The 13,049-nt window shown below is 43.2% G+C and overlaps 1 protein-coding gene across 4 annotated transcripts in view; it reads left to right on the top strand.

The window, feature by feature from the left end:
• The window catches only part of ccdc180 (coiled-coil domain containing 180), a 184,011-nt gene that overhangs the window by 66,100 nt on the left and 104,862 nt on the right, over positions 1-13,049 (top strand). For all 4 annotated transcript variants that reach the window (XM_070863771.1, XM_070863772.1, XM_070863773.1 and 1 more), the window contains 3 exons: positions 4-119; positions 2,807-2,933; positions 4,395-4,455. In XM_070863771.1, coding sequence (XP_070719872.1) covers positions 4-119; positions 2,807-2,933; positions 4,395-4,455 — 304 coding nt within the window. The remainder of the gene's footprint in view (positions 1-3; positions 120-2,806; positions 2,934-4,394; positions 4,456-13,049) is intronic.

Below are 13,049 nucleotides of genomic sequence, written 5' to 3'. Positions count from 1 at the left end.
CAGGCGAGAGAAGCACAGCTGGATATGCTTATTGATCAACTAAGACAGAGAGACACGCAGTCGGACCTTAAGGCAGACCATAAGAAGGCCGTTTGCATGCTGGATATGATCAAAAAAGGGCAAGTATTTCTACGTTGCAAAGTTATTTTTAAAAAGATAAGTTTCTCTGCTTTTCTTTTTTTTAAAGCTCTTTCAGCAGAATTTAATGCTCTTCAACTGAGAGCAGGTTCTGAGACCCTGCTGAGATCTCTGGCAATTCACCAATTGTTCTGATACACAGGGAAGCAGGGTAGGCCAGTATTTCAGCAGGTACCATCCTTCACATTGACTTGCAACTTCCTGCTAGTAGATATTTCCGACTGCTGCAAAGGGTGTACCAGTTATGATTGAAGAACAGTATTTTCTTCCCATCTCTAGCCATCCGTTTCAAATAAATCACTATATTTTCAGCGAGTGGGAAATTTAGATTGAAATTTGCTCTCTGAAAAATGCCTGTCCACTGCCCCTGCCCCGTATCACATTTATGACATATTTTTCCAGGGAATTTTTTTGCATTTCCCTGGATAGTAGGATCCTTTATGAATTTCTAGCATATTTATTAAGAATGTATTATCTTTAAAGAAAGATTTGCATTTATATAGCGCTTTTCACTACCACCGGACGTCTCAAAGCGCTTTACAGCCAATGAAGTACTTTTGGAGTGTAGTCACTGTTGTAATGTGGGCAGCCAACTTGCACACAGCAAACTCCCACAAACAGCCATTGATAATGACCAGGTAAACTGTTTTTGTTATGTTGATTCAGGGATAAATATTGGCCAGGACACCAGGGATAACTCCCTTGCTCATCTTCGAAATAATGTCATGGGATCTTTTATGTCCACCTAAGAGGGCCGACTGAGCCTCGGTTTAAGGTCTCATCTGAAAGACGGCATCTCCGACAGTGCAGCACTCCCTCAGTGTCAAGATTTATGTGCTCAAGTTCCTGGAGTGGGACTTGAACCCACAACCTTCCGACTCAGAGGCGAAAGTGCTACCCACTGAGCCACAGCTGACACCCTTTATGGTCAAAACACCCTCTCCTTTCTCATGAATAAAGTGGTGCTGGGCTGGTGTTCCTCTCCCTCCATCTCTATCTCATTCCCTGTGTCGAGACTCACTCCATTTGGCTAGTTTGCTGGGAAATGCTCTCCGATTTGCATAGGCTTGGTTCCGTGAGTTTATCAGGCTGTTTTCTTTTCAACCCTAACGGCTCTCACCATTCTTGCCCTTTTTTCAATAACTAGATTGAGACTTGCAATTTTTTTTCCTGAAGCGTACAGTTAAAGGCCAATTTTAGCCCAGCCGCCCACCCCCCCCACCAATGGAATGTGCGGGGGTGCTTGGTAAAATAGAGGCACCATTGGTAACCACATTCATGCCAGCCAATATTTTAACTCGCAGGTTTCAGGAAACATGTCAGGCCCTTCCTGCACGATGGCAACAGCCTCATTAAAATGTAGACGCCCGGGGTCTCATTCCGCCAATTTTAACTTTGTGTCACAGGGTCAGCGACCTGGTGTAGGCATCGCTGGGGAAACCCGGCACGAAGGAGCAGCAGGCCCAAAGAGGACCAGAAGGGAAAGTCATTTCTTTTTGAAAAGAAGGTTTTCTTGTGGGCCAGGAAGAACAAGAGTGCTCCTCTGTACCCTACAATAGTGTCAGCTGTGGCTCAGTGGGTAGCACCCTCGCCTTGGCATCAGAAGGTTGTAGGTTCATGACCCCACTCCAGGGACTTGAGCACATAAATCTAGGCTGACACTCCCAGTGCAGTGCTGAGGGAGTGCTGCACTGTCGGAGGTGCCGTCTTTTGGATGAGACATTAAACCGAGGCCCTGGTGTCCTGGCCAATATTTATCCCTCAATCAACATAAACAAAACAACAGATTATCTGGTCATTATCACATTGCTGTCTGAGGGAGCTTGCTGTGCGCAAGTTGGCTGCTGTGTTTCCCTACATTACAACAGTAACTACACTTCAAAAGTACTTCATTGGCTGTAAAGCGCTTTGAGGCGTCTGGTGGTCATGAAAGGTATGAATAATGCAAGTCTTTCTTTTACAAGAAAACCTAAGACCTGGGCGTCCTTTCCCTGACCACGAGTGGCGACCTACTTCCCCCGCCCCACCCCTTTTGGTCATGCTGGAATAGAGAATGTGCTATCTTTGGATTAGAGACCCTTCCAAATCACTCCGATTGACTATTTACTGAGCTCAACTTAGATGCTTTCTTACTTTCTTTTTTATTTCCAATGTTCTTCCCTGCTTCCTGCGATACAGTCTTCTGGGCAAAGGAAGCCCTGTGGATTCGCCCCCATGTGGCCATTTGACCATAGCAGGCATTGCAGTCAAGCCCAAGCTTGTTCTCACGTAAGATCCATATATGCACACTTTCTGGTAGAAATCACTGGAGAGTGAGCAGGAGCAGAAAGCCTGGATGCTTTTTTCCTTCCCAGCACAGGTTTGTAGCGAACAACTGCAGCATCCCAATTATTGCATTAATATCAGCTTACTCTATATAGATTGGGATTCAAATTTGGTCCTTATTGATCAGCACCACTTAAAAGTGGGGAGAGTGGATGCTTTCTCTGTTTTATCAAGCTGAACTTTTGCTAAAATGCACAAGTTTCACTATAAAATTCACAAGTTTCACAATAAAATAGTTCTTCTTATTTATAGTACATTCATTTTAATAAGTTCATTGTAATTATATAATGCTGTTAGCTGTTTTAACTTATGGTTTTAACTTATGGTTTTATTCCATACACAGATACAAGAGCTTTTACCAAAAACTGCTGAATATAGTTAATAATTACCCTTCCATGTCGGAAAAGGAGCTGTACAGATTCAGCACTGCTATCAGTAAATATTTTGAAGTAAACGAAATCTATAAACTGGTATGAAAACTCTTCAACTTGTGACAGAAGTAATAAGATACTTGGGAGAATATTTTCCTCTATTTGTTGTTCGTAACCAAAAGTCAATATGAGTATAAAATAAAATTACTCCCAGCTACGGCAGAGGAAAATATATATTTTTACAATCGACTTTCAAATCATCGTCAAATGAAATAGAATTGGAAAGTAGTGAAGTTATGCTAAACTTGTATCGAACCTTGATTAGACACACTTGAAGTACTGTGACAGTTGTGGCCGCCATATTATTAAAAGGATATAGAGGCCCTGGAAAGGGTGCAGAGAAGATTTACAAGGTTGATACTAGAAATGCGAGGGTATATCTATCAGCAAAGGATGAACAGGCTGGGTCTCTTTTCTCTTGAAATTGTGAACAGTTTTGATCGAGTAGATACAGAGAGAGTGTTTCCACTTGTAGGGAAGAGCATAACTAGAGACTGACAATATAAGATAGTCACCAAGAAATCAAATAGGGAATTCAGAAGAAACTTCTTTACCCAGAGAGTGGTGAGAACATGGAACTCGCTACCAGAGGGAGTGGTTGAAGCGAATAATATCGATGCATTTAAAGGGAGGTTAGATAAGCATATGAGAGAGAAGGGAATAGAGGGTTATGCTGATGGATTTAGATGAGGAAAGACGGGAGGTGACTCAAGTGGAGCATAAACGCCGGCATGGACTGGTTGTGCTGAATGGCCTGTTTCTGTGCCCTATATCCAGTGTTATCCTATGTAATATATATTTCCTGCTCATTTGTTGCCTTCTTTTCTCCTTCGTGCTCAGCACTTGTTCCAACAGAGTCCCTAAGATTCTGTAAATGCCACTCTCTAAGTGATGTCCTTAGAGAGATGCAGCACATCTGACCCAAAATAAAAACAGCAAATGCTAGAAACACACTGCACGTCCATCAGCATCAGAAAAGAGTTACGGCAGGTTAGCGTTCCAGGCTTTGTCAGAAGATTGGAGTCTTTATCCAATACATTTTTCTTTCTCTTTTCAGAAGCTGACAGATTTCTAGCATTAGTAGTTTTTTTCTTGGTTAAACTAACCTGCAGTTGTCAAGCTATCAAGATAGGATTTCCGTCTTTAATTGAGTCCAGAGACAGGGGGCGCGGTAACAATGGGGAAGTGAGTGAGTGAGATCGTGCGTTGAGTTCTGATGTTTAGTTTTCTGTTGGTGAAAATGAATTGAAGGCCTTCCTAACTAATGCCTCTGCACCATAAGACATATAAGTGTGATACGAATGGACTTGTAAGTTTAAAGATTTGATGTGTGGTTTGTATTTTAGAAATTTTCGGATAATACACTCCAAAACCGAGCTGTTCAAAAATTGGATTGTTTGTAACCAAGGCAGGCAGTGACAGATCATAAGCTCCATGACTTTCTTGTGTTACCAGACTTGCATTGTAAAATTATTAATATGCATTTTCATTGCTTTGTAGATTAAACTAAAGATAATAATACAAAGCCCTTCGATGCTGAAGGTAAACATATTGAATGAAGGTATGCTTCTTTAATAACATTAATTTATAAATGTATCAAGTTCAGACATAAGCATATGCCTTGATATTAGTAATGGAAGTGCTTTCATGGTCAAATGAAATCTCTCTGTCTGCCATTTTAACAATATTATTAACCCGTTTCTGCTTAGTATCTTCATTAAGGTAGTTGACAAAGAAATTTCATATCAACGTGTTAATGTAGTCATGGAAAGTGCACAATTTCAAGACAACAGCTTTATTACAATTATGGTAGCTTTCAGAAGAATTTACCTGTATGAGCTGTACGCTAGTTAGTTCGATTTAAGTTTGAACTGCAAAAATATGCAGGCATTTTCAATGTGTCTTCGCTACATTAGAGTATACGACGCATTTCAATATACTGATGGGAGAATATTCTGAACATGTGAGCAGAAACTTCTAAAAATTTTTAACGATCCAGCTGACTTCTAAAATAATAATTCAGGAGAGAGGTGAGACTGTTTCCCACGTGTAGGGCACTGAAATCACTTCACAAGAACACAAGAAATAGGAACAGGAGTAGGCCATTTGACCCCTCGAGCCTGCTCCGCCATTTAATAAGATCATGGCTGATCTGATCATGAACTCAGTTCCACTTCCCTGCCCGCTCCCTATAACCCTTTATTCCCTTTATCACTCAAAAGTCTGTCTATCTCCGCCTTAAATATATTCAATGATCCAGCCTTCACAGCTCTCTGGGGCAGAGAATTCCACAGATTTACAACAGTCTGAGAGAAGAAATTCCTCCTCATCTCAGTTTTAAATGGTGGCCCCTTATTCTGAGACTATGCCCCCTAGTTTTAGTTTCCCCTATGAGTGGAAATATTCTCTCTGCATCCAACTTGTCGAGCCCTCTCATTATTTTATATGTTTTGATAAGATCACCTCTCATTCTTCTGAACTCAATGAGTATAGTTACAACCTACTCAATCTATCTTCATAAGTCAACCCCCTCATCTCCGGAATCAACCTAGTGAACATTCTCTGAACAGCCCCCAATGCAGGTATGTCCTTCCTTAAATAAGGAGACCAAAACTGTACGCAGTACTCCAGGTGTGGCCTCACCAATACCATGTACAGTTGTAGCAGGACTTCTCTGCTTTTATACTCTATCCCCCTTGCAATAAAGACCAACATTCCATTTGCCTTCCTGATTACTTGCTGCACCTGCATACTAACTTTTTGTGTTTCATACACAAGGACCCTTCAGGTCCCTCTGTACTGCAGCACTTTGCAATTTTTCTCCATTTAAATTATAATTTGCTTTTCTACTTTTTCTGCCAAAGTGGATAACCTCACGTTTTCCTACATTATACTCCATCTGCTAATTTTTTGTCCACTCACTTAGCCTGTCTATATCCCTTTGCAGATTGTTTGTGTCCTCCTCACTATTTGTTTTCCCACCCATGTTTGTATCATCAGCAAACGTGGCTGCATTATACTCGGTCCCTTCATCCAAGTCATTAATATAGATTGTAAATAGTTGAGGCCCCAGCACCGATCCTTGCGGCACCCCACTAGTTTTTGTTTGCCAACCGGAAAATGACCCATTTATCCCGACTCTCTGTTAGTTAGCCAATCCTCAATCCATGCTAATATATTACCCTCAACCCCATGAACTTTTATCTTGTGCAGTAACCTTTTATGTGGCACTTTATCGAATGCCTTCTGAAAATCTAAATACACCATATCCACTGGTTCCCCCTTATCCATCCTGCTCGTTACATCCTCAAAGAACTCCAGAAACTTTGTCAAACATGATTTCCCTTTCATAAAACCATGCTGACACTGCTTGATTGAATTATGCTTTTCCAAATGTTCTGCTACTGCTTCCTTAATAATGGCCTCCAGCATTTTCCCAACAACAGATGTCAGACTAATTGGTCTATAGTTTCCTGCTTTCTGTCTGCCTCCTTTTTTAAATAGGGGCGTTACATTTGTGGTTTTCCAATCCACTGGGACCTCCCCAGAATCCAGGGAATTTTGGTAGATTACAACCAATGCATCCACTATCTCTGCAGCCACTTCTTTTAGGACCCTGGGATGCAAGCCATCAGGTCCAGGGGACTTGTCCGCCTTTCATCCCATTATTTTACCGAGTACTAACTTGTTTATTGATAGTGATTGTATTGAGTTCCTCCCTCCAGGCAGCCCCTTGATTATCCACTATTGGGATATTTTTAGTGTCTTCTACTGTGAAGACCGATACAAAATATTTGTTCAAAGTCTCTGCCATTTCCCTGTTCCCCATTATTAATTCCCCAGTCTCATCCTCTCGGGGACCAACATTTACTTTAGCCACTCTTTTCCTTTTCATGTACCTGTAGAAACTCTTATTATCTGTTTTTATATTTGGTGCTCGTTTACATTCATAATCTATCTTCCCTCTCTTTATTATTTTTTTCGTCGTTCTTTGTTGGCTTTTAAAAGTTTTCCAATCCTCTGGCCTCCCACTAGTCCTGACCACATTGTATGCCCTTGTTTTAAATTTGACATCATCTCTTATTTCCTTAGCTAGCCATGGATGGTTATCCCTTCTCTTACAGCCTTTCCTTCTCCTTGGGATATATTTTTGTTGAGAGTTATGAAATATCTCTTTAAATGTCTGCTCATCAACCGTCCCACTCTTTAATCTATTTTCCTAGTCCACTTTAGCCAACTCTGCCTTCATACCTTTGTAGTCTCCTTTATTTAAGCTTAGGACACTGGTTAGAGATCCAACTTTCTCACCCTCCAACTGAATTTGAAATTGAACCATGTTATGGTTACTCATTCCGAGAGGATCCTTTACTCGGAGATCGTTTATTAATCCTGTCTCATTACACAGTACCAGATCTAAGATATTCTGCTCTCTGGTTGGTTCCGCAATGCACTGTTCAAGGAAACTATCCTGGATACACTCTATGAACTCTTCCTCAAGGCTACCCTGGCCAATTTGCTTTGTCCAATCAAAATGAAGGTTAAAATCGCCCATGATTATTGCCGTTCCTTTTTTACAAGTCTCCAATATTTCTTCATTTATATTCCGTCTAACAGTGCAGCTACTGTTAGGGGGCCTACAGGCTATGCCCACCAACGACTTTTTCCCCTTATTATTCCTTATCTCCACTCCATTCAACATCTTGATCTTCTGAGCCAATAGCGTTTCTCACTATAACACTGATATCATCCTTTATTAACAGAACTACCCCACCTCCTTTTCCTTTCTGTCTGTCTTTCTGAATTGTCAAATACCCCTGAACATTTAGTTCCCCAGTCTTGGTCGCCTTGCAACCACGTCAATGTAATGGCTGTCAGATCATACCCATTTGTATCTATTTGTGCAGTCAACTCATCTATTTTATTACGAATGCTGTGTGCATTTGGATAAAGAGCTTTTAAATTTGTTTTTTTACCCTTTTTTCCTGCTTTGACCCACTTTATGATTCCCTTTAATGATTATACATTCTGTCCCTTCCTGTCACACTCTGGTTTTCATTTCCCCCAGTGCTAACCTGCTCTATTGCCTTCTCCTTATTAGAAACATAGAAACATAGAAAATAGGTGCAGGAGTAGGCCACTCGGCCCTTCGAGCCTGCACCACCATTCAATAAGATCATGGCTGATCATTCCCTCAGTACCCCTTTCCTGCTTTCTCTCCATACCCCTTGATCCCTTTAGCCGTAAGGGCCATATCTAACTCCCTCTTGAATATATCCAATGAACTGGCATCAACAACTCTCTGCAGTAGGGAATTCCACAGGTTAACAACTCTCTGAGTGAAGAAGTTTCTCTTCATCTCAGTCCCAAATGGCCTACCCCTTATCCTAAGACTGTGTCCCCTAGTTCTGGACTTCCCCAACATCGGGAACAATCTACCCACATCTAACCTGTCCAGTCCCGTCAGAATCTTGTATGTTTCTATGAGATCCCCTCTCATCCTTCTAAACTCCAATGTATAAAGGCCCAGTTGATCCAGTCTCTCCTCATATGTCAGTCCAGTCATCCCGGGAATCAGTCTGGTAAACCTTCACTGCACTCCCTCACTAGCAAGAACGTCCTTCCTCAGGTTAGGAGACCAAAATTGAACACAATATTCCAGGTGAGGCCTCACCAAGGCCCTGTACAACTGCAGTAAGACCTCCCTGCTCCTATACTCAAATCCCCTAGCTATGAAGGCCAACATACCATTTGCCTTCTTCACCGCCTGCTGTACCTGCATGCCAACTTTCAATGACTGATGAACCATGACACCCAGGTCTCGTTGCACCTCCCCTTTTCCTAATCTGCCACCACTCAGATAATATTCTGTCTTCGTGTTTTTGTCCCCAAAGTGGATAACCTCACATTTATCCACATTATACTGCACCTGCCATGCATTTGCCCACTCACCTAACCTGTCTAAGTCATCCTGCAGCCTCTTAACGTCCCCCTCACAGCTCACACTGCCACCCAGCTTAGTGTCATCTGCAAACTTTGAGATATTACACTCAATTCCTTCATCCAAATCATTGATGTATATTGTAAAGAGCTGGGGTCCCAGCACTGAGCCCTGCGGCACTCCACTAATCACTGTCTGCCATTCTGAAAAGGACCCGTTTATCCCGACTCTCTGCTTCCAGTCTGCCAACCAGTTCTCTATCCACATCAGTATATTACCCCCAATACCATGTGCTTTGATTTTGCACACCAATCTCTTGTGTGGGACCTTGTCAAAAGCCTTTTGAAAGTCCAAATACACCACACCCACTGGTTCTCCCTTGTCCACTCCACTAGTTACATCCTCAAAAAATTCCAGAAGATTTGTCAAGCATGATTTCCCCTTCATAAATCCATGCTGACTTGGACCGATCCTGTCACTGCTTTCCAAATGCGCTGCTATTTCATCCTTAATAATTGATTCCAACATTTTCCCCACCACTGATGTCAGGCTAACCAGACTATAATTACCTGCTTTCTCTCTCCCTCCCTTTTTAAAAAGTTGTGTTACATTAGCTACCCTCCAGTCCATAGGAACTGATCCTGCGTCGATAGACTGTTGGAAAATGATCACCAATGCATTCACTATTTCTAGGGCCACTTCCTTAAGTACTCTGGGATGCAGACTATCAGGCCCCGGGGATTTATCGGCCTTCAATCCCATCAATTTCCCAAACACAATTTCCCGCCTAATAAGGATATCCTTCAGTTCCTCCTTCTCACTAGACCCTCGGTCCCCTAGTACTTTCGGAAGGTTATCTGTGTCTTCCTTCGAGAAGACAGAACCAAAGTATTTGTTCAATTGGTCTGCCATTTCTTTGTTCCCCATTATAAATTCACCTGAATCCAACTGCAAGGGACCTACGTTTGTCTTCACTAATCTTTGTCTCTTCACACATCTATAGAAGCTTTTGCAATCAATTTTTATGTTCCCGGCAAGCTTCTTCTCATACTCTATTTTCCCCCTCTTAATTAAATCCTTTGTCCTCCTCTGCTGAATTCTAAATTTCTCCCAGTCCTCAGATTTTCTGCTTTTTCTGGCCAATTTATATGCCTCTTCCTTGGATTTAACACTATCCTTAATTTCCTTTGTTAGCCACGGTTGAGCCACCTTCCCCGTTTTATTTTTACTCCAGACAGGGATGTGTAATTGCTGAAGTTCATCCATGTGATCTTTAAATGTTTGCCATTGCCTATCCACCGTCAAGACTTTAAGTATCATTTGCCAGTCTACTCTAGCCAATTCAAGCCTCAAACCATCGAAGTTACCTTTCCTTCAGTTCAGGACCCTAGTTTCTGAATTAACTGTGTCACTCCGTCCTAATAAAGAATTCTACCATGTTATGGTCATTCTTCCCCAAGGGGTCTCGCACAACAAGATTGCTGATTCGTCCTTTCTCATTACACATCACCCAGTCTCGGATGGCCAGCTCCCTGATTGGTTCCTCGACATATTGGTCTAGAAAACCATCCCGAATACACTCCAGGAAATCCTCCTCCACTGCATTGCTACCAATTTGGTTAGCCCAATTAATATGTAGATTAAAGCGCCCATGATAACTGCTGTACCTTTATTGCATGCATCCCTTATTTCTTGTTTGATGCTGTCCCCAACCTTACTACTACTGTTTGGTGGTCTGTACACAACTCCCACTAGCGTTTTCTGCTCCTTGGTATTCTGCAGCTCCACCCATACCGATTCCACATTATCCAAGCTAATGTCCTTTCTTACTATTGCATTAATTTCCTCTTTAACCAGCAATGCCACCCCGCCTCCTTTTCCTTTCTGTCTATCCTTCCTAAATGTTGAATACCCCTGGATGTTGAGCTCTCAGCCTTGGTCACCCTGGAGCCATGTCTCTGTGGTGCCAATTACATCATACCCGTTAACTGCTATCTGCGCAGTTAATTCGTCCACCTTATTCCGAATACTCATATTGAGGCACAGAGGCTTCAGGCTTGTCTTTCTAACACACTTTGCCCCTTCAGAATTTTGCTGTAATGTGGCCCTATTTGCTTTTTGCCTTAGGTTTCTCTGCCCTCCACTTTTACTTTTCTTCTTTCTATCTTTTGCTTCTGCCCCCATTCTACTTCCCTCTATCTCCCTGCATAGGTTCCCATCCCCCTGCCGTATTAGTTTAACTCCTCCCCAACAGCACTAGCAAACTCTCCCCCTAGGACGTTGTTTCCGGTCCTGCCCAGGTGCAGACCGTCCGGTTTGTACTGGTCCCACCTCCATCAGAACAGGTTACAATGTTCCAGGAATTTGAATCCCTCCCTGCTGCACCACTCCTCAAGCTACGTATTCATCTGAGCTATCCTGCGATTCCTACTCTGACTAGCACGTGGCACTGGTAGCAATCCTGAGATTACTACCATTGAGGTCCTACTTTTTAATTTAGCTCCTAGCTCCCTAAATTCGTCTTGTTGGACCTCATCCCTTTTTTTAACCTATATCGTTGGTACCTATTTGCACCATGACAACTGGCTGTTCACCCTCCCTTTTCAGAATGCCCTGCACCCGCTCCGAGACATCCTTGACCCTTGCACCAGGAAGGCATCATACCATCCTGGAGTCTCGGTTGCGGCTGCAGAAACGTCTATCTATTCCCCTTACAATTGAATTCCCTATCACTATCGCTCTCCCACTCTTTTTCCTGCCCTCCTGTGCAGCAGAGCCAGCCACGGTGCCATGAACTTGGCTGCTGCTGCCCTCCCCTGGTGAGTCATCCCCCTCAACAGTACCCAAGGCGGTGTATCTGTTTTGCAGGGGGATGACTGCAGGGGACCCCTGCACTACCTTCCTTCCACTTTGACTTTTCTTTGACTTTTTAAATTTTTGCTCAGCTGAAGCCGCCTCCCGCTCCCCGCCCCCCCCCCCATCCCCACCCCCACTAATTAGTTTAAAGCCCTCTCCACAGCCCTAGTTATTTGATTCGCCAGGACCCTAGTCCCAGCACAGTCTAAGTGGAGCCTGTCCCAACGGAACAGCTCCCTCTTACCCCAGTACTGGTGCCAGTGTCCCACGAACCAAAACCCATTTCTCACACTCCAGTCTTTGAAGCACATGTTTCACTTTCTATCTTATTTACCCTATGCAAATTTGCTTGTGGCTCAGGTAGTAATCCAGGGATTATTACCTTTGTGGTTCTGCTTTTTAATTTGGCCCCTAGCTGCTCATAATCCCTCAGCAGAACCTCTTTCTTTGTCCTACCTATGTCGTTGGTACCTACATGGACCATGATAACTGGATCTTCCCCTTCCCATTCCAAGTTCCTCTCTAGCTCAGAGGAGATGTCCTTAACCCTGGCACCGGGCAGGCAACACAGCCTTCGGGATTCATGCTCTCGGCAGAGAACCTTTTCTATCCCCGTAATGATACTGTCCCCTACCACTACAATGTTTCTTTTTACTCTCCCCACTTGAATGGTCCCCTGTACCACAGTGATGTGATCAGTTTGCTCATCCTCCCTGCAGTCCCTGCTCTCGTCCACACAGGGAGTAGGAGTCTCGAACCTGTTGGACAAGAGCAAGGGCTGAGGCTCCTCCATCACTCAATCCTGGGTCCCCATACCTGCCTCATTCATAGTCATACCCTCCTGTCCCTGACCACGGACCAAATTTGAATGAATTAATCTAAGGGGTGTGATTGCCTCCTGGAACACAGTGTCCAGGTAACTGCCCCTCTCCCTGATATGTCATAGTGTCTGCAGCTCGGACTCCAGCTCATCAACGCAGAGCCAAAGTTCCTCGAGCTGCAGACACTTGTTGCAGATGTGGTTGCTGTGGACCTCAATGGGGTCAACCAGCTTCTACATACAACAGCAGAGACACATTGCCTGTCCTGCCATCTCTAATGTATTTAATTAATTACGTTTTCAAGTTTTGTTTTTAATCACAGCTCTTAATTCAAACCAATGCCCCAGAAAATTAAGAAACACTCACCACCCAATCACTTCCCTTCTTTCCTGAGCTGTCACACTTTGCTTCATCGGCAGGAGGACTAGGAGGGAGTCCGTGTTCTGCTGGCACAGCCCGGATATAGTGTGTCACGCTGCCTAGTTCCCTTTTTAATGGAATACGGGAATGCCTATGTTTTCTCGGATATAATGATTTGTT

Source organism: Pristiophorus japonicus, chromosome 20 (assembly GCF_044704955.1).
Source record: "Pristiophorus japonicus isolate sPriJap1 chromosome 20, sPriJap1.hap1, whole genome shotgun sequence".
NCBI classification, from domain to species: Eukaryota; Metazoa; Chordata; class Chondrichthyes; family Pristiophoridae; genus Pristiophorus; species Pristiophorus japonicus.
Note: the sequence above shows the minus strand (reverse complement) of the source record. Positions and strands in the feature narration are given on the sequence as shown.